Consider the following 17,552-nt stretch of genomic DNA (forward strand, 5'->3'; position numbering starts at 1 on the left):
TAGCTTCCTTATGCTATTGAATGAAAACGTCTTTCTGAACATTTGACTTATATTTTACGCCACAAGTACAGGTATATATTGGATTTGCTTTGGGAAAAAACACAACAACAATGAGCATATATTTTATTGCACATTTGCTTTATTCTACAGATACTTTGGAGACAGTAAACTACAGATGAGCCCAAAGTTCTTGCTTGGCTGTCTGTGGGTTTCATTCCTCATCTAGTCCTTTCTGTAATAAAGAATACACAAAGTGAGATAATTTAGTGACACATGACTAAACTAATAACACTAAATAATAAAGTATGTTTTAAAACTCCTGGAAAAAGAAAAGTTTAGGTAAAATGTGTTCTGTTGTCCTTCCATTTTCGAGTCTATCCCATCTGACTTTAAGTGTGAGGCCCGGACTGCTTGCCAATCAATCGCAGGGCATGAACAACCATTCACACACACGATTCACAGCTCTAAACAATTTAGAGTCTTTAGTTAACCTAACATTCAGGTTTTTGGAATACAGATAGAAAGCCAATGTACAATCAAGCAGCGGAAAACATGCAAACTCCACACAGGAAGGCCAAGGACAAGATCACAAACCCAAACCTAAGAACTGTGAGGCAGATATGTTAACCATTGGCCACCATGCTGCCCACTGAGAAAGTAGTATTTTGAGGTATTGAAATGTGGTTCCAAATCCTTGAGAGTACGCCAAATATTCCTTGCACTCTCTTTTGGGATTAACTTCTCTCTTTTTTTTGCGTTCTAGGACTTGCATGATACCATTTACCATAAAATTAAAAAAACATGCTTTTAGTTTTATTTGAGATGTTTAAATTAATAATTGCACTCTTCATTTTCAATTACATCAAAGACCACTGAGTGAATCAATTACAATGTCCATTACTTGTCAAATGTATTTACCAATGTGGAAGCATCATTTATTTACCTTGGCGCCAACATCGCGGCTTTTAGCGCGCAGCTTGTTGACCTGAGATTCAGCAATGTCAGCTCTCTCTTCAGCTTCATCTAGCTCGTGCTGCAATTTACGGAACTTGCTCAGATGAGTATTGGCCTGTTCCTCCTACGGGAATCCATACAAAAAAAAAAAAAACACAAAATTATATACAATATATGATATGTGAATTTAGACAGTTTACTTGTGGTTTTGTAGTTGAATACAACACAACAAAATACACATTATGGTAAATTGAAGTGAAGGTAAGGATGTATTTGTTTACACCTGTGACGCTAACTTGTTACAGCTACAGCTATCTGTACATACGCATACCTACACAAAGGCACATTAGCGACTGGGGAGGGCACAAAATAAATAACAAGTAAATGGGATCCATGAAACATATAAGATTTTTCTATGCACTATTTTTTCCCAATTTTTATAGATCAAACACCTTGTGGTTTTTACCATCCAGCTCCTTGCTAGAGAAGGTCAAAATAAATTCACCTATAAAGATTATAGTGCATTTTAGGTTAATGCTGAAATTTCATTCGGGAGCACAATATCCCTAACTTTTTGTGAGTAATGTGTAATGTAATGAGAATCATAGGAAACATATGTAGTATGTAAGTAATTTATTATTTTGGTGACCAGGACCCACAACAATATGCTGGAAAAATATCTAAATTGGAATTTTTGTTTATAGTATTAGCTACATTATTCTACTATAGCTATTTTTTAGTCGATCTAAATATTAAATGTTATGGTTAGTGAAGAGTAGGCCTATAGAAAGTATGCCATAAGTGTGAATGAATGCAGGCTTACTGAACCACACTCTAAAAACTACTTACAGCCTCCTCAGAAGCTCTCTTGTATGCTTTGACTTTCAGTTGCAGTTTGTCAACCAGATCCTGGAGACGCACAACATTCTTGCGATCTTCCTCAGTCTGTAATTATAAGGACTAGGTAAGACACACAAGTTCAGTGGAAATACTCTCTCAACTCATTAATGTTATCTACATATAATAAGAAACATTGAAATCTCTGTGGGGCATACCTCAATGATGGAATATATTTTAGTATTTATTATTTAAGAAAAGGACAGTGTGTAAAGAAGCATGACTGCTATTTGTATTGATAATATTTCTGCTACCTTAAAAGAGAAATCCCACCTGATAGGTGAGTTCCTTGAGGCGTCTCTCATACTTGCGGATTCCCTTTATTGCTTCGCTGCTCTTCTTTTGCTCAGACTCCACCTCATTTTCAAGCTCCTTCACCTGAAAGCAAAACAAAGGAAAACATATTTTTAGGACTTTAACAGGTAACTTGGTAAATTAGATAAACGGGCTCTTTGTGACTGCTTGTGCTGAACTCTAGTGATCAGATAAGACCACAAAGTATCATTGATCCAACACATATTCACTCAGTGTTGCTGTTAATGATAGTGTCAAACACATTTCTCAAGGAAACAAAGCTTTTATAGTAGATTTGGTTATTTTGCGATGGGCATATAGGATTATGTAAATCAAATATGTTACTTCTTTCATCTGATGGAGATATCCAACAACCTCCAGAAGCCTATAATAGTTAAATGGAAACCAGAGGCCAGTTTTGCTCTTGATACACTATGGTAGGACTGTTGGTTACAATTGTAATTGTTTATTCTCATAAAAGTAAATTGTCTCCTTCAAACTGTGATTCATAGATAAGAATCGGTATCTTGCTAAATTATACATTTAGAAGGCTGAAGGGGAGAACATAATAAATTCTGAAACATTGCAGTTGAGAGACAAACTCCTGCGCCATCGCGGCCACAATCAGGATTATCATCAGGGATGCTACCATTAAGTCAGCATTTCTAGTTGCATGAGTTTTTGTAAGATTTACCCTTGACTCAAGCTTCTGGATCTGCTTCTTCCCTCCCTTCATCGCAATTTGTTCAGCTTCATCCAGACGGTGCTGCAGGTCTTTGATGGTTTGCTCCATGTTCTTCTTCATCCGCTCCAGGTGAGCACTGGTGTCCTGCTCTTTCTTCAGCTCTTCTGCCATCATGGCAGCATCTGTGATGGCCTTCTTGGCCTTCTCCTCAGCGTTCCTGCATTCCTGAACGGCTTCTTCTACTTCATTCTGAAGTTGGGATGCGTCAGCTTCAAGTTTCTTCTTCTGGTTAATCAGACCGGTGTTCTGTATATTGTTTGAGAAGTTAGATTTCATAAAGTAAGTAAATACTGCAGTAGAGAGCCATCTTTGTGATTATGATGTATGATAATGACGCTCACCTGTGAGTGCAGTAGCTGCACCCTCTCGCTAACATCCAGCAACTCTTGCTCAGCAAGTTTGCGATTCCTTTCAGTTTGCTCGAGAGCAGCCCTCAGTTCCTCCAGCTCAGCCTGAATGAGGTTGTTACGTCTCTCCACAATGGCAATGTTCTCTTTGAGATCATCATTAGTACGGAGAGACTCATCCAGCTGAATTTGGCAATCCTTCAATGGGATGACATCAATCAACATGACATTAGTAATCAGTCGAATATCTTGCGAAAATGCGTTGCTCCTAGATTACCTTCAGATGTGCATGAACAGATTTGAGTTGCTTCTGAGCCTCAGATGCCTGCCTGTTGGCTTGACTTAGCTGAATTTCCATTTCATTGAGGTCACCCTCCATTTTCTTCTTCAAACGGAGGGCCTCATTTCTGCTTCGACACTCAGCTTCTAGAGAACTCTGCAGAGTTTCGATAGTCCTCTGCATGTTCCTCTTGCACTGCTCCATCTCCTCATCTTTCTCAGATAGTTTCCGTTCAATGTCAGCTTTGATCTGGTTGAACTCAAGCTGCGCTCTTAGGATCTTTCCCTCCTCATGCTCCAAGGAAGCCTGTCAGACACAAGGATTCACTGAAATAATTTACTATTGAGATTAATACGGTCGTGTGCTATTCAAGCTAAAATTTCCTAACCTCTGCTTCCTCTAGAGCAGATTGGATCTCACTCTTCTCCTGGTCCAATTGCTTTCTTAATTTCTCCAGCTCATGAATATTCTTTCCACTCTCACCAAGTTGCTCAGTGAGATCAGAAATCTCCTCTGTAGAACATCAAGCACCATTAGGGATAAAGATGTACTGTGTACACTATCACTTTAAGTGTTTTAATAAAATGTGATGTACACATCAGCAGTAGCGCATACCCTGTAAATTCTTGTTTTCTCTTTTCATGGTCTCCAGCTGATCCAGACACTCTTCATAAGAATTCTTCAACTTAAACAGCTCAGTGCTCAAAGCTCTGGCTTCCTTCTGGGAGCCCTCCAGCTCACACTGAGACTCCTCATACTTCTGTTTCCACTCAGACAAGACCTACCAGGGGAAAAAATGCCACAATGAGTAGAGCTGTATCTATATCTATCCGACCCGTAACTTGTATCGATGCTTGGCATACAGTATATTTTGACTGACCCTTGAGTTTTCTGGTTTCTTGTTTCACAGCCAATCTACTGTAGTATTTTTAAAATGGTGTATTAGTGATGGTTTTCAAAATACTGTTTCCAAGGTTTTAAGACTGTGAAAAGGTCAAACTATCCAGACCTCAACTATATTTTCACATTTTAATGGACTGTCAAAGTACTTTATGGTTAAATAACTCACATTTGTCCCTCATCAAATCATAACAATCAATGTGGGGAGAATTATATCTCTATCTTAATCCATCAAGCTACCATCTACACAATGGTTGGTTAAATGTTGTGGCCTACAAGCACAAATGTTGCATGCATAGGAACACTTCACCTTGTCAAAGTTTCTTTGTTTCTTGTCCAGAGCAGCAGCAGCAGCATTTGACCTCTCCACATCCACCATTAGGTCTTCAATCTCATTCTGCAGTCTGTGTTTAGTCTTTTCTAAAGAGGAACATTTTGCATTCACTGCTTCCACAGCCTCCTCAGCATCCTGAAGACGCTGAGCCAGCTTCTTCCTTTAGAAACCATAATTTTAACCTTTTAACACTCCCATAGTTGTGTTTCCACAATCAAAACTATTCAATGAATGGCTGCTCATTTATCCAACAAAGTTTTTGTTCGTCTCTAGACAAAAAGCTGATCTGCCAGACAGTAAAGTCACGGTGAAATAATGAGTTACATTTTAGTCATGGAGGACTATCAAACCCTTACTTAGCCTCTTCCAGTTCTTCAGTCCTCTGGATGGCATCAGTTTCATACTTAGTTCTCCACTGAGCCACCTCAGAGTTGGCCTTGGACATGCCGCGCTGCAGTTCAGCCTTGGCTTCCTGCTCCTCCTCATACTGCTCTCTGAGCAGGTCACAGTCATGGCGAGAGGACTGCACAGCATGGGCTAATGCATTCTTGGCCTGTCAGGAAAATGTTATATACGTACTAAATATGAAAACCAATACTTTACGACTAAACTGAAAATGTTGAGGCACCTGCCTCACAGCAAACGTCATCTTACTTTGGTCTCCTCCTCCAGTTGTCGTTTCAGGTCTTCAATTTGTTGAGTGTAGGACATTTTTCCTCTGGTGAGTTGAGACACCAGAGACTCCTTCTCCTCAAATTGTCTTGAGAGCTCACCTAGCATTTTGGCCACATTTTTATTAATGTCCGGAACATAGTGCTGGTGAACGACCTCACATTTAGGCAACACATTATATACCATTTTCAGTTTGAAGCTTTGCTTTCTGCATGTTGAAGTCATTGATGCTACGTTGGGCTTCTTCAAACTTGGTTTTGTATTCGTTCATCTGATCTTCTACAGTCCTGCATGTCTTCTCAAGAGTTGTCTGCAATCGGAATATTGATATCAATACCAAAATACATCTGTATCAGTTTAAAGTGAATCGACTTCAAACTAAAGACAAATGCTCAGCTAACTTTTGTTTTGACAATATGTTCCATATTGGAGATGACATCATCCAGTTCCAGCCTGAGCTCGCTCTTCTCCTTCTCCAGTTTCTGCTTGACTCTCTGCAGATTGTCAATCTGCTCTCCCAGGTCAGCAACGCTGTCAGCTTGTTTCTTTCTCAGTGTGGCTGCAGTGGCTTCATGCTGCAGAGTGGCCTCTTCCAGGTCTCTGCGTAGTTTCTGGAACTCGGCCTCCCTCTTCTTGTTCATCTCAATCTGGACAGATGTTGCTCCACCAGCTTCCTCCAGCCTTTCACTGATCTCCTCCAGCTCCCTTGCCAGGTCTGCTCTCTGCTTCTCCACTTTTGCTCGAGCAGCTCGCTCTGCCTCAAGCTCTTCCTCCAGCTCCTCGATGCGGGCCTAATCAGACACTACTGGTTAATCACTGTTTAGAAAATGTGCACACCGTTACATGAATCATTTATTACCTGGAGCTCTTTCAATTTCTTTTGAAGCTGAATGGCAATTGCCTGCTCATCCTCTATTCTATTAGTCAGCTGGTTGACTTCAAAGTCCTTCCTGCAATGAAATGTTATAGGAATATTTATCATTATAGGAAATATTTTCTTTACCTTTTGCTTGTTTATTTCCTTTGCTATATTGTCTATCTTGAAAGAATAGTTGTTATGGTATTTACTTTTTCAGCTGCTCTTCCAGTTGTTGCTTATCATTCTCCACATCCATTAGGCTCTCCTGGGTCAACTTTAAGTCTCCCTCTAGCTTTCTCTTCGCTCTCTCAAGATCCATTCGAATCTTCTTCTCTTGTTCAAGGGACCCTTCAAGCTATTGAAAAAAATCCATTCAAAACTTTTAGCTCCAAGGTGCCTAGAGAAGTAACATAACATACTTTTCAAGTAAATAATACTAAAACACATACATCATCCACTTGCTGCTCTAGTTTTGACTTGGCTTTGGTCAGAGTGTTGACTTTGTCTTCTTCACTCTGAAGGTCATCCAGCGTTTGCTGATGAGCTTCTTGTAAGGCTTTCTTCTCTTTGGTCAACTTGGCAATTATTTCATCCAAAGCTGCCATTTCTTCGACCAGATTCTTTACCTGAAAGTCAATTCATAGTTTGGTATCGCGAAATTTGTGAACGTTCTTGTCAAGCAGTTGTCTTACCTTGTTCTCAGTGGCATGCTTTTCTTTCTCCACTTTAGCCAGGGTTAACTCCAAGTCATCAATGTCCTTCTTCAGCTCAGAACACTCATCCTCTAACTTCCTCTTCTTTGCTGTTAATTCAGCATTCATCTCCTCCTCATCCTCCAGTCTTTCTGATAACTCTTTGGTTTTTGCTTCCATCTGGATTTTGTGTTTGATCAATCCCTCACATCTTTCATCAGCATCAGCAAGATTATCTTGCTCCTAAATAGTAAACACAATGTTAATACATGCTTATGAATGTAAGTTTTTAAAAAGTGAATAGTGATTAAACTTACAGCCTGAACTTGGAGCTGCAGGTCATTTTTTTCCTGGAGAAGAGACACCATTTTTTCCTCCAATTCCTTCCGGCGAGATTCGGACTTTGCATACGCTTCTTTCAACTTCAGGAATTCTTCCTTCATGTTGGCCATTTCTTTTTCTGCCTCAGCAGATCTCAAAAGAGGTTTGATCTTGAAGAACAGCTTCATCCAAGGCCAATTCTTAACCCCCATAAAGGCACGAATGTTCCACTGGATTACCAATAATGCATCCCTGTCAAAGATCATCAATTGTTTTAACTGTTTGTTCAAAAGTATGCACAAATATTAACACAATTACAGCCTATTCTCTAACCTCCTCTCAACAATCTTCTGATATTCCACTCTTGCCAGCAGACCTCTCGATCTAGACTGGATTCCGGTAATGATGAGAGACAAACGATCATCCCTCATCTCCTCGAGTTGCCCAAGGAGACCAGCCTTGAAGAACACCTTTTGAAAAATGTACATCAATCTTATCTACTAGCTTTTTGGGTTCCCAAATGATGCTTCTCAAGGAATTCATTTTATTGTTCAGAAATATATGCTTGGTGTTATAGTGCTCTATTAACTCACCCTTATTATTACTAAAGTTAAGTAATAATCTGAATAATGTTAATTTTTATGAAGTTATAATCAAATGAAGGTCATATCACCACATTCTATGTTGTTATAAATATTACGTTAAGGACTTCACCTATTTGGAAATAATTTGATAATTCTAAAACTATATAACACTTTTAGTTTAGATAAGTCCCTTTATAACTTGCCTTTGTGTGTCCAAACTTGTATTGATTGTGGTCAATATCCAAAGACCCAAGAAGTTTTTCGGCACCCTTCTTACTGTCGATGAACTGACCCTCGGGGATAGCAGCAGGATTCAGGATGCGATATCTGAAAACGGATGGATCAAATATTTTAAGAAACAAAATAAAACAATGAATTTACAATTGCTTTGTTGTTGTTGTTGTTGTGGGGGAAAAAAGGTTACTTAGATATGCTACCTCTGTTTGAAATCCCCATAGAGAATCCTATTGGGGAAGCCCTTCCTGCAGATTCGGATGCCTTCCAGCACACCATTGCAGCGCAGCTGGTGCATCACCAGAGGGTTCTCCATGGCCCCAGGAGTCTTGCTCTCATTGGGGATGATGCAGCGTACAAAGTGGGGGTGAGTAGACCTCAGGTTGGTCATCAGCTTGTTGAGATTCTCCTGTGAAGGTAGTGATACTAAGTGTATAATAAATCTAGGTGATAACTGTGTTGTTGTTGTTTTAAGTGTCAAGCTTCCACATGACATGATCTCGTGCCTGTACTGACCCTATGCAAGGCTGACACAGTCTGGAAGGATGAACCTTTCTTCTTGCTTCCTTTTCCCTTTCCACCATCTGTTAGTTAACAAATGTCAAATTTAAGTATACTTAATTTATAGCAACACAAGGAGTGAAAAATAGATATACACACTGTGCATTTAGTTCATTCTTACCTGCAGTTGCGTCTGTTCCAGCATAATTTGCAAAGAGTATTGACAATAGTTTAAGATTAGACTTCTGATAAAGTCCAACAACAGTCTCATTTAGAGGATCCTTGTTTTTCACCAGCCAGTTGTTGATATTGTAATCAACAGTACCGGCATAGTGCATCAGGGCAAAATGGGCTTCTTCTTTCCCTTTGACGATTCTGGGCTTCTGAAAGTTGCTGGATTTTCCTAGATGGTTGTCGTAGAGCTTAGCTTTAAAGGTTGCATCGCTGGCTTTGGGGAACATGCACTCCTCTTCAAGAATAGACATGATACCCATGGGCTAGGAAGGAAGAAAAATGAAAAGTAATGAAAACTTTCTTTGGGCAAGCTTTTTACAAAATGTTGTTATAATCACCTTTTCAATCAGGTCAATACAGGCCTGCAAGTCCATACCAAAATCTATGAAGGTCCATTCAATGCCTTCCTTCTTGTATTCTTCTTGCTCCAGCACAAACATGTGATGGTTGAAAAACTGTTGCAGTTTTTCATTGGTGAAGTTGATACACAGCTGCTCAAAGGTGTTGAACTGGAATGGAAAGTGGATAAACATTTATTTTCTCACCCAAATCGTTATGTGCATAAAACACAACTAAATGAATATAATCCTCATATAAAGTAATACTTGACAAATCTTACACCAAAGATCTCAAATCCAGCAATATCTAGAACACCAATGAAGTACTGGCGAGGTTGCCTGGTGTCCAGAGAATGGTTTATACGGACCACCATCCACAGGAACATCTTCTCGTACACTGACTTAGCCAATGCACCGACCGCATAATAGACCTAGAAAAGAAACAAGAAATTCACCCACTTATGATGTGTGATGTTAGTGAGTGGGCTATATACACTGTACTATACCAATAGTACTGCTTTGCATCAAATAATGCAATGGGAAAACTGTAGTGCTCTCCTAATGCTACCTCCATCTTGATTTTATTTCACTGGACTATAAAATAGACACACTGGTACATGGTACGTGTGCGACAAGGATTATCATGTGTTGCAAAATAAAAAACATTCATATTTCATACCCCTATTTTGGCATTTACCTGCTGAACATTTTGTCCTTTAGTGACCCACTCATTTCCCACTTTAACTCTTGGATGACATAGACCTTTGATGAGGTCAGCAGAGTTCATGCCCATCAAGTAAGCAACTTTGTCAGCATCTGAGAAAATAGGAGTATGACAAAAAAAGATATGTATTTATTTATTATCTTAATAGATGTGTTTTGGACATCCAGAGAGTCCATTTTACCTTCAGTGCCATCAGCCTCTGCCTGCTCCTCACGCTGCTTGTTCTTGAACTTCATGTTACCATAGTGCATGATGGCACCCGTCAGTTTGTAAATGCCATTCTTCTCCTCTTGGTTGAAGCCCAGCACATCAAATGCATCCTGAGATCAATGTGCAGACGACATTTTTGATGATAAAAGTATTTTTTGTACACTACAAAGAAAAAGTGTAACACTGTTGTAATAGCATTAAAAATGATTTCAAAATGACTACACAATTGACCCGACTACCATGAATTGTTAGTGTGACTTTTGCAGCATATCTCATTTGAAACAAGCAGAATATTCAATATCCTTACATCAGTGGCCATAAGCTCCTCAGCATCATTGATGGAGGCAACAGTTGTTTCTCCTTGGGAGATGAACGCATAATCATAGGGGTTGTTGGTGATGAGCAGCATCTCTAAAAGAGTAGAACAAAAAAGTGACTTTTTGTATCATACACAACGAAACAAGCTTTAAAGATCTGAATGTCAGCTGTTTTTATTTACCTAACAGCTCGGGTTTTTTCTGCGAGAGAATCTGGTAGAAGATGTGGTAGTCTCTTTCAGCCTTAAGCTGAAAGGTGACACGGGACTTCTCCAACAGATCTATTGACATATTTTAAAAACAATGGTGGGAACATGAATAATTTTGAAGCCTGGCTGCTGCCGTAATCAATTAGATGTATGAAATGGTACCGACATGTCTCAATATCAGCCGATGCAAGCTTTCCACTGGCAGCAAAGTGAATTCGGATGAATTTGCCCTGGTTTAAAAAAAAATATGTTTTTAACTACAATATGTACATGGCAAATAATATTCAAATAAAATAAACAGTGTGGAACTTACAAATCTGGAAGAATTGTCATTTCTAATGGTCTTGGCATTTCCAAAGGCCTCTAAAGCTGGGTTAGCCTGAATGATTTGATCCTCCAAGGTACCCTTTAAGGCACAACAATTTTACCAAACTCAGCACTTAACAACAGGGGGGGAAACCTTGTAATGTATCATTTATCAAAATCAGGCTCAACACCTTTTTCTCAGAGCCTGTGTCTTTCTTTCCACTGCCAGCTGCAATGCTGGCAAAATACTGGATGACTCTCTTGGTGTTGACAGTTTTCCCAGCACCAGATTCTCCACTAAGGAAACAAATTGATTTGCTTGGATGCAGAAACTTTAAAAGCAGCAACATTTTTCACTGAGTGACATTCGTGTGCTAAATATAGGAAGATAAATGTGTAATGACACTGACTTTTACTTGAAAGTGTTGGCATGAATTATGTCTTCCAGCTGATTAAATGATAATATTAGTAACGATGGCATTAACATGCACCACACTAGGTTACATTTGGGCATCATTCTGCTACTAAAACATTGCCAAAAAAGGGACTAAAATCTGACTCACGTGATGAGAATTGACTGATTTTCTCTGTCTGGAAAGGAAGAAGAGGGACTTGAGAATAAAATACATAACCTCCAGAAATCGGATCCATTAACTCATTCACTGCCATAAGTTCATTTGAACTATTTCTATTAGTTTAACATTTTTTTCCCACTTTTGTTAACAAGAGTATGAAAACCTAGACATTTTTTTATTGTACATTTAGAAGATAAAATAAAATAAAAGATTATTAAAAATCAGGGGCGTCTGGCGATTCAAATTTGTAATCGTAATTAATCGCATGACTTCACTAGTTACCTCACAATTAATCACAAATGTTATATCTGTTCTAAATGTTCAATACATTTTTTCCCCAGGTTTTCATACTCTTGTTAACAAAAGTTAAAACAATTTCAAATTAATAGAAATAGTTCAAATGAATTTTTGACATCTATAGCCGTCAATGGCAGTGAATGAGTTCATGTGAGCATGCAGACTATAAAGCTATAATTACCAGTTAGCATGTACTGGTAGGCGTTGTCAGAGATAGAGAAGATGTGAGGAGGAGCTTCACTCCTCTTCTTTCCCCTGTAGGCAACTACCACCTCTTTGTTGTAGACTGGCAGCGCCTTGTAGGGATTGATAGTCACACAGAACAGACCCGAGTAGGTCTGGCAAAGACAGAAAAAAGCAAGGAGATGCTCTGGCATAACTGACACTCTGCTTCCAGTAATTATAAGCCGACATCATTCACATAGTTGTGAAAGATCTTAACTCACATAAATCATCCATGCTGCATAACGCTCTTTGAGGTTAAACAGCACAGCGGGCTCGTGGAGGAAGGTGAACATGGCCATGTCTTCAATTTTATCAAACTTTGGCGGGTTCTGAGGATGCACGTCACAATCCTTCACAGTCACAGTCTGAAGACAAAGAGAATACAATGTTTTTAGCAAAACACCATCGAACTATGGCCATCGTTGTACATTACTACTGGCTCATATCGTACCAACAATTTGCACACATTGTTTGGCAACTTGATTTGGTAGTGTTTTTCCCTTCTTTTTTCATTGTGTATAATTCATATGCATCAACATCAACCCTTCGGACCCATAAATGATTGTAGTGGGCATGATATATTTGCGTGTCTAAACCAATAAAAACGCATAATTTGGATGATGTCAACACTTCTGGTTCATGATTGGATCCTAGTTAACCAATCGTAAGTTGAATTGCATGATGTTCATGGTAAAAATGTTACATATAAGCTTGGCAAGTTTACAACACGTTACAACCATACTATCCTGACATCCTCTATAACAAATAAAAACATGAAATAACCCCAAAATAACATTTAAAAGAGTCAAAATCAGTAAAAATAAAAAATACCCAGCAGAAAAAATGCGGGTCTGAAGGGGTTAAGGTGAGCCACTCCTTGATTGTAAGCAATTGGACTACAATTTCATTAATTTTGAACAAACTTTTTATTTAAAGTGAAGAATATATTGAAATAGACCCAATAAACATTAGTGGTACTGCAGTTGTTAAAAACTTGTATGCCTATACAGGGCTTCAGTGGGTCATTAAATAGATTTTATGAAAATTCAATGGCATTAAAAATCCTTAAAAATGCTATACAGAAGCATTATTTTTTATATATATTTGTAAGACTGGGGACAACTTGTAATTTACAATGAACAAAATGCGCAGGAATCCACAAGTTCCTTCATTTTTCAATTAGTTTGCTCTTAATTTGCTCTTAATTTGAACAGAAAAATGTACTGTTCATGTCACCAATGTCAAACATGAAACGTTAATGCCACCTAGTGGCAGAAAAAATTCCTCAAAACAAATCTGACTCAATGTTGCTACTTTTAAATACTGTATTGTATATATTTTTAACAACAAATCATTTTATAAATTACAATAAATTACTGTATCAATTAATTAAGTTACAACCATACTTGTACAGTATTAGGTAATATTTGTCAACTTTTATGTTATATTCTTTTAGGTTACGACAGTTAAAAAAACTTGGGGAAAAATGTTTTATTGTACATTTAGAACTGACATCAAATAAGCAATTAATTAATTAATTCAGCATATATTTGCATGTAAGTACTAAGTATGTGTGTGCATCTGTATGTGTGTGTACATATTAACGCATACATACTGTACATAGGTAAATAGTACTATGCACTGTATGTGTAGCATGGAATTGTACATTGTTTTGGCTCCTTGTGTTTTCGTGCTCAGTTTCTCACGAAATAGGTTGCTTTCTACTCTCGTGGCACTTGTGGTTAGGAAGCCCCCTGCCAGATGACTGACCTTCCCTTTTGCAGTTTGAGCAGTGACTTTGTCCCCCTCGCGGCTGGTGATGGAAGCCTTCACAAACTCCTCATCAGTGTCAGGAACAAAGCATTCTTTCTTCATGTCAAATACACGAGTCTGAGCCTCCAGACGCTCCTTGTCTGATTTCCTCAGGTAGGGGGCCGCTGCCCCAAAGTCTCTCATGGTGGCGTCGCCCATTGTTAAGCTTGCTTAGTACAAAAAGAAAACAAAATACAGTTCAGTATGCGTTTATAAGAAATGTTACGATTCAGCCTTACCTTAGAAATCGCTACAGATAAGACTGAGGTGCTATGGCCCTGTGTGGAGAAATATAACATAGAGAGTATCTTATAGAGAACATGATGACACGTGCAATAGTGAAGTCAATATCCACACATCTTACCTTGTGATAGAATGGTGACCTATTGTGGCTTTCACAATCAGTTCCCTTTATAAAGGAAGCCCCTCCGCCATATATGGAGGATGCCTGTTAGGCCCAAGAATGCTATTGTGTCTGAATTGGGTTGGTCAGATTTGGGGTAAGTGAAGGAGGGAGGGGGGGGCTACTGAATGGCGGAGAGCAATAAAGAAATCAGCGGGTCAGAGTCTTATCAGTGATGGGGTCTCCTGACGAGGCCATATTAGGAGCTCATTGCAGGGTGGCGATTAATCATAGGTATCCTTAAGCAGGCAGGGAAACACGACTCGATCCGTAAATAGACACAGGGAGGAATTCTTTTGTCATCATCCCAACATGCAACTGCTGCTGGGGAACAATGGATGTTGGGTAGAAGACAAGCATCCTCAAGACTATGTAGCACTACTACATTGTATTATTTTTTATTTTTTTACTTTTAATTTTTAACTCATTCACTGCCATTGACGACTATAAACGTCAAAAATTCATTTGAACTATTTCTATTAGTATAACATTTTTCCACTTTTGTTAACAAAAGTATGAAAACCTAGAAAAAATTTTTTTATTGTACATTTAGAACAGATATAAAATTTGTGATTAATTATGAGTTAACTAGTGAAGTCATGTGATTAATTAAAATGAAAAAATTTTAATCGCCTGACGTAATAAATAAATAAAAAAGATTATAAAAAATTAGGGGCGTCAGGCGATTACAATTTTTCAGTAGTTAACTCACAATTAATCACAAATTTTATACCTGTTCTAAATGTACAATAAAAAAATTCTAGGTTTTCATGCTCTTGTTAACAAAAGTGGAAAAAAAATGTTAAACTAATAGAAATAGTTCAAATGAATTTTTGACGTCTATAGCCGTCAATGGCAGTGAATGAGTTAATCTGGGATAATTGGACTACATTTATGTGCGTACTCAAATATATATTTGCATCCTTTTGTACCTACAACAATGTTAGCCACAGAAAGTAGCTAGGTAGCTTTGCAAAAAGTGTTATGCTATGAAGGGGTCTCAGTTACTCAGGGGGCTTAAGTGGTGTCTATAACATATTGTGGTGAGTTATCATACGGCCACTGCTGCAACACAAACAGAATGAGATGGTAAGTAGGGAGGTCTAAATAAAGAACGTTGCTTTGTGAGATTATCCAGGCGACAAGTGTGAGGCAACACAGACAAAAAGTCTTCAGCAGGAGACATGCCTGAGATTCACTGAAAGGCTGTAATGATGACAAATAACAGTGGGCTGTGCCAGTATGACAGACTCCAATGTAATGCCGAGGTCACAACGGAGTAGCCCCCTACCATTAACCCATTCACTGCTATGACGGCTATAGACGTCAAAAATTCATTTGAACTATTTCTATTAGTTTTACTTTTTTTTCCTCACTTTTGTTAACAAGAGTATGAAAACCTAGAATTTTTTATTGTACATTTAGAACACAATTAACTCACAATTAATCACAAATTTTCAATATGTTGTAAATGTATCCAAAAAATTTTTTATAGGTTTTCATACTCATACTGTTAACAAAAGTGGAAAAAATGTGAAACTAATAAATAGGTCAAATGAATTTTTGACGTCTATAGCCGTCAATGGCAGTGAATGAGTTAAAAAGCTGCTCCCCAACAGCCCTGTTGATGTGGCATTGTGTCTTTGAGTACAAAGATAACGGTGTGAAATGCCTTCTTAAAACCGTGCACTGATTGAGGAGAGCAGCCACAGAGGCTTTGCCCGCATCAAGGATCAACAGCAGCACATGTTGGCCACACACACCGCCTGTTTCACATAAATACACCGAGATTGACAGGTATATGCCATTCCTCTTGACATTTTTGTGCTCGGGTTCAAATGTCGCTCACTTGAACAAGAGGTTAAACTAGAGCACTTCTCCTTGAATCATATATTTTGTCTCTGTTGTCTTTGTCCTCTACTCTAACATTGACGACCAGATGTGTGGTCTTGGTTAATTTTCACTGAGCTGAAAATGGCACTTTGATTACATGTGTGCTTTTAAACCTGAAAATGCAAACATTTGACAACTGGTCTGTGGGGGTCGTTCTAAGCTAAAAAATGGAAAATAATTGTTGTTTGGGCTTCGGCTTTCGGTTGAGTTCCCCCTTGGTGACCGTTCATGTGCGCTGTGACTGATTAGCGACCAGTCCAGGGTGCATCTGCCTTACGCCAAAAATCAGCCGTGATAGGCTACGCCTCCCCTTTTGATGTCATTCCTGTCTAGACATACACTCGCAGTGAGCAAAAATAACTCTATTGTCATGAAGAAAGAAGCAAAACCTCTCTTACAATTTGTCTCACCATCTTTTAAACGTGCCTGCATACTGGATGTGTCCTATAACAGGAATTGGACAGACAGTCCTAAGTACCGGTGATCACAGTCCCTTCAGAGGTTAAGAGATAAAAAGAAGGTCAACAACTGCTGACAAGTGCTGAGATTATTTCCATTCAAATAAGTGAGCGGCCCCCTTACTGACAGCTGGCGTCAGGTTGCCAAATGGAAGCGTGAAATTCTTCGCAGCTGCTAAAGACCAAGTGAAGATGTGTCTGATCAGAGGTCAAACTTCGACTCATTAAAGGAGACATACTTTGTTTCATGCTTTGTGTATGCCATAACACAGTTACACGTTTACAAACATGGCAAATATAAATAGGTGCATTCCACAACAACCTCAATACAATTCAATATATATCAGCTGCAACACACTCACTTACCAAAGTGCATGATTAAAAGTAGTGCTTTATATTTCCTTTCCTAATGTTGTATTGTATCTTAAATTTCGGTGGTTTCCCTCTAAAATGTTAAGTTTTTGCTATACTTTTTGTTGGGGTGGTTTTACCAGAATAATGTGTAATATTAGAAGCATAATATAATTATCCTTTACGATCAAAAGCCGTATGACAACATTGCTGTTATATCTTGCCATACAGTAATGATGTATCATTTTGGAGGTTGAAGTGTTAAGACTATTGCTTCGTCTTTGGCGATCTTCACTTGGGCCAAGGCTCAGATGTCCCAAAACTAATGCTGTTAATCTTTAGCGCATATTATTCACCTCGTTATGCAGATGTGTGAATTTCCTTTTATTAGCTCTTAGATACCCGATTGTCTCCTCAAGGAATTAAGGATGTGTTTTGTAATAAGAGAAGACTGAGGGCTCACAGAATTTCACACCAAGAGTGTCTGGGGCCTCCCTCTCCTGCCTCCTACATCAAATCATTAGCCAGTCGCCAGCAGAAAGGAAAAAAAAGACAGCGAAAAAAAAAATCCCTCCAGACTGACATA

At 38.6% G+C, this 17,552-nt stretch overlaps 1 protein-coding gene across 1 annotated transcript; it reads right to left on the reverse strand.

The window, feature by feature from the left end:
* Nucleotides 1-117: 117 nt before the first annotated feature.
* LOC147181832 (myosin-7) lies at nucleotides 118-14,275 on the reverse strand. Its single transcript, XM_086094793.1, has 39 exons — nucleotides 14,226-14,275; nucleotides 14,101-14,139; nucleotides 13,820-14,031; nucleotides 12,271-12,414; nucleotides 12,006-12,162; nucleotides 11,516-11,543; nucleotides 11,144-11,249; nucleotides 10,960-11,052; nucleotides 10,813-10,876; nucleotides 10,620-10,718; nucleotides 10,428-10,531; nucleotides 10,092-10,230; nucleotides 9,884-10,002; nucleotides 9,468-9,617; nucleotides 9,187-9,357; nucleotides 8,796-9,111; nucleotides 8,630-8,697; nucleotides 8,317-8,522; nucleotides 8,083-8,206; nucleotides 7,629-7,765; nucleotides 7,292-7,547; nucleotides 6,975-7,217; nucleotides 6,732-6,908; nucleotides 6,492-6,637; nucleotides 6,283-6,373; nucleotides 5,825-6,214; nucleotides 5,607-5,733; nucleotides 5,406-5,524; nucleotides 5,108-5,304; nucleotides 4,728-4,911; nucleotides 4,133-4,298; nucleotides 3,906-4,030; nucleotides 3,515-3,823; nucleotides 3,232-3,435; nucleotides 2,840-3,136; nucleotides 2,125-2,229; nucleotides 1,804-1,899; nucleotides 944-1,078; nucleotides 118-232 (listed from the first exon to the last, which is right to left on the reverse strand). The coding sequence occupies exons 3-39, from the start codon at nucleotides 14,018-14,020 to the stop codon at nucleotides 212-214; spliced, it is 5,814 nt and encodes a 1,937-aa protein (XP_085950919.1). The 5' UTR covers nucleotides 14,021-14,031; nucleotides 14,101-14,139; nucleotides 14,226-14,275; the 3' UTR covers nucleotides 118-211.
* Between the last annotated feature and the right edge of the window lie 3,277 nt (nucleotides 14,276-17,552).

Source organism: Leptonotus elevatus, chromosome 1 (assembly GCF_054856555.1).
Source record: "Leptonotus elevatus isolate MCC_2025b chromosome 1, RoL_Lele_1.0, whole genome shotgun sequence".
Lineage (NCBI taxonomy): Eukaryota > Metazoa > Chordata > Actinopteri > Syngnathiformes > Syngnathidae > Leptonotus > Leptonotus elevatus.

What these genes read in the sequence shown, in the direction of transcription:
- LOC147181832 (XM_086094793.1), bottom strand. Translation starts at nt 14,020, where the DNA reads ATGGGCGACGCCACCATGAGAGACTTTGGGGCAGCGGCCCCCTACCTG. An exon ending in AAAGCTTCAAACTGAAAATG is followed by an intron (nt 5,525 to 5,606) that starts GTATATAATGTG and finishes CCAAAATGCTAG; the next exon opens with GTGAGCTCTCAAGACAATTT. An exon ending in TGCAGCTACTGCACTCACAG is followed by an intron (nt 3,137 to 3,231) that starts GTGAGCGTCATT and finishes AACAATATACAG; the next exon opens with AACACCGGTCTGATTAACCA.